General features: G+C 34.9%; 1 protein-coding gene across 1 annotated transcript; it reads right to left on the reverse strand.

Moving 5' to 3' along the window:
* Positions 1–322: 322 nt before the first annotated feature.
* LOC129962344 (uncharacterized) lies at positions 323–2,448 on the reverse strand. The gene is made up of 3 exons (XM_056076091.1): positions 2,402–2,448; positions 645–740; positions 323–434 (listed from the first exon to the last, which is right to left on the reverse strand). Exons 1-3 carry the CDS (start codon positions 2,446–2,448, stop codon positions 323–325), a joined length of 255 nt encoding a protein of 84 aa, XP_055932066.1.
* Between the last annotated feature and the right edge of the window lie 387 nt (positions 2,449–2,835).

The following is a 2,835-nucleotide window of genomic DNA, read 5'->3' on the forward strand; positions in this document are numbered from 1 at the left end:
GCATTTTCTGGCAAATTAGGGATCAATTTTTCTCCCGCTCACTTCTCAAAAATTTGCGAGTTCATCTCTCCGTGATAGTCCCCTTTCGTATTACTGGCTTTATAGATGATATTTGCTTTAATCCATATAGCACACATTTGCAAAAATCCCATATAGCACACAGCAAAATAATGCGACGTGAAGCATTTCCTGTTTGGAGTATGCCATCCACATTTTCCGACTGCCAACATTTATTAAAAGTCAAGTTACTATCAACCAAAGTTTCATCAATATAAATTATTGGTCTGTTTTTTGTGCGATATCTTTTTATGGTTCGCAAATATTAAATTCTCTTTAAAATTATGTCCTCGCGTTCAACTAATATTTTCCGTTTATTCCGACATCTTTTCCATTTAAAGCCAATTTTATGTAGATTTTTCCTTAAATATTCCTTACTTCACTTAAAGTTCATTGTTTCTTTCAAAACTGTAAGCAGTTTATTCAAAGAAAGGATTTTTCTTTCCTTGACATAAAAAGCATGCACAGTTCGTCTTATGATGCTACAATCGAGTTGGCCAATTGATGTTTTTTCAAGAACATCCCTTTTCATTTTTTTTTTATTTTTAGGTGAAGCGAAGTTTGGATGAAGTTCATCTCTTACTTACCCTTGGATCTTCTTAATGGTGCTAATAGAAGCGCTGGCAATTTGACTGACTCGTTTCGAAAAATGTGCAACAGGAATTATTCCCCGTTTTCTACTTCTTGGTCACAATATTTAATTATATTATATATAATTTTTTTTCGTACCTCTACTGAAAGCTTTTTTCCCACTTGAACTAGCCATATCAATACGGAGTTTTGAGCTAAAATAAAATGCTGTCAGAAATGACACGACACTCACTTATACGTGAAAAAAATTGAAATAAAAAGAATCTAATGGGGGAAATCCAAGGTCAAAGGTGAATTCCGTCATCGGTGAAATGCGTTCATATCGTTCCGCGTCTCACCGCTTAATGAGATGGAATCTTCAAAATGTGGTCATCTCAGAATCCGTTATCAAAAAGTATATAATATAATATTAATTTTTTGAGGCAGATGCGTGGCCGAGAAGAGAGAGAAGACATTCTGAATTTTTAACTTCGTTTTATTTGCATCCCGGGAGGCACAAGCAGCACGGACAAAATATACGTCCGCTAATATCGCGATACAAGAGCGAGCAGATTAGCGTAAAAGAGAGGAAAAATAATTTCCCCACTGCTTATATACAATGAGATTCTGATAGGGATTTACACTTGTCGATCACTGGCAAGAGAATCATAAGGATCTTTTAGAAGAATGTGCTGGGCCTGCCATTTTTTATTCCTTCGCTTGGAGCGTGTGAAAGTGCAACTTTAAGCATTTTCACAGCGTTTCTGTTGAATTAATTAAATATAAGAAGTGGAATGGGATCAGGAAATAAGAGAATATTTTAGAACGAAGTTAATTTGGGCTGAATTAAGATAAACTTTGGAAATTAATTGGAATTGAATTAAATTTTAAAATATCATTACATATATACATATTGAATTTTTAGATTATGCAGGATTCTTTAAGGTGATGTAACTTTTGTGTTATAATATTTTCGAAAGTTATTGCGGTAAGTATTCCGCTTGTGTTTTAATAAATTAAAATTTCAAAAAATTGCTTCTAATGCACATTTTTACATTCCAAATTATATATTTAACACGTTTGTTAGTTCTAGTCAAATAATCTGATCTGTAGAGCGCTTATATACACATTCTCTTTTATTATTAGTGGAAATATAATATCTTGGTTAGTAAAAATAAATCGGTAAATAGGCGAAACGACACTGAACAGCAACCTACTAGAGTTTTCATTGTATTGTTAATACATTAATAGCATTTACTAGCGAAATACGTCCAGCTCAAGTCTGTTTAAACAACAAAACAGTGTTTTTCAATCTTATAAGTGAACTGTTTTTCGAAAGTATTGCTTCTGGAAAAAAGCAATCAAAATTGAAAATTTTTGAATTGTGACATCAATATTATTCAGTGATCGTTGTTTTTCAAAATTTCTTTTTATCAGTGATTTAAACAAGTATCATTTTGCTTAGTTTAGTTATACTACTCAGAACCCAACATCCACCTCCAATGGATCCCATCACACATAACAATTAGTGGTTGTGGTGAATAGCATATAAGCCAGTTAACAGCTCTTCTACCCGAACAATTGTTTTGGTACCATGGTTTAGTTACTGGACTGCGAACCAAAAGGTCCCAGTTTCTATCCTCGCGCATCACTTATCGCTAAATGGTAATGAGGTCGTTGATAGATCGGCCAAAGAGGGTAGTGAGAATTAGACGGCCACTGGCTCTTCGCTTACTTATCAAGAACTATACGCAAATGTAAGATCTAAACTCACTTTAATATGGCGTATTCCACCTGCGCACCAATGGGACACGGGAACATCCCCTGGCACTCTGCTGGAAATCAAATGATGCCGTGGCTCCCAGACTGGTCTGGCTAGACTAAAAACTGGCTACTTTAAGTGTCTTTCATTTGAAAGTGGTAGAAAAAACCATCCCACTTGTAAAAAACGCTGTGACCATCCATCTTCACCGCATCACATTCTGGGTTGCATCGGACTTCCTAAGAGAGACTTAACATTCGATCCCCTTATTGTTATAGATTTTCTGGTGGTCAACAACCTACTGGAGCTGATCTGATATATGTCAGATATTTTGAGGATAAGCAACAACATACTAACGTTTCGTTTTGAAGTAATGCTAGAGATATTTTGAAATAAATTTCGTAATTTTGAACCGTAATTCAGTGAATAGAACAAGGCCTGGGCTG

The sequence above is a fragment of the Argiope bruennichi genome, chromosome 2 (assembly GCF_947563725.1).
Source record: "Argiope bruennichi chromosome 2, qqArgBrue1.1, whole genome shotgun sequence".
Taxonomy (NCBI): domain Eukaryota; kingdom Metazoa; phylum Arthropoda; class Arachnida; order Araneae; family Araneidae; genus Argiope; species Argiope bruennichi.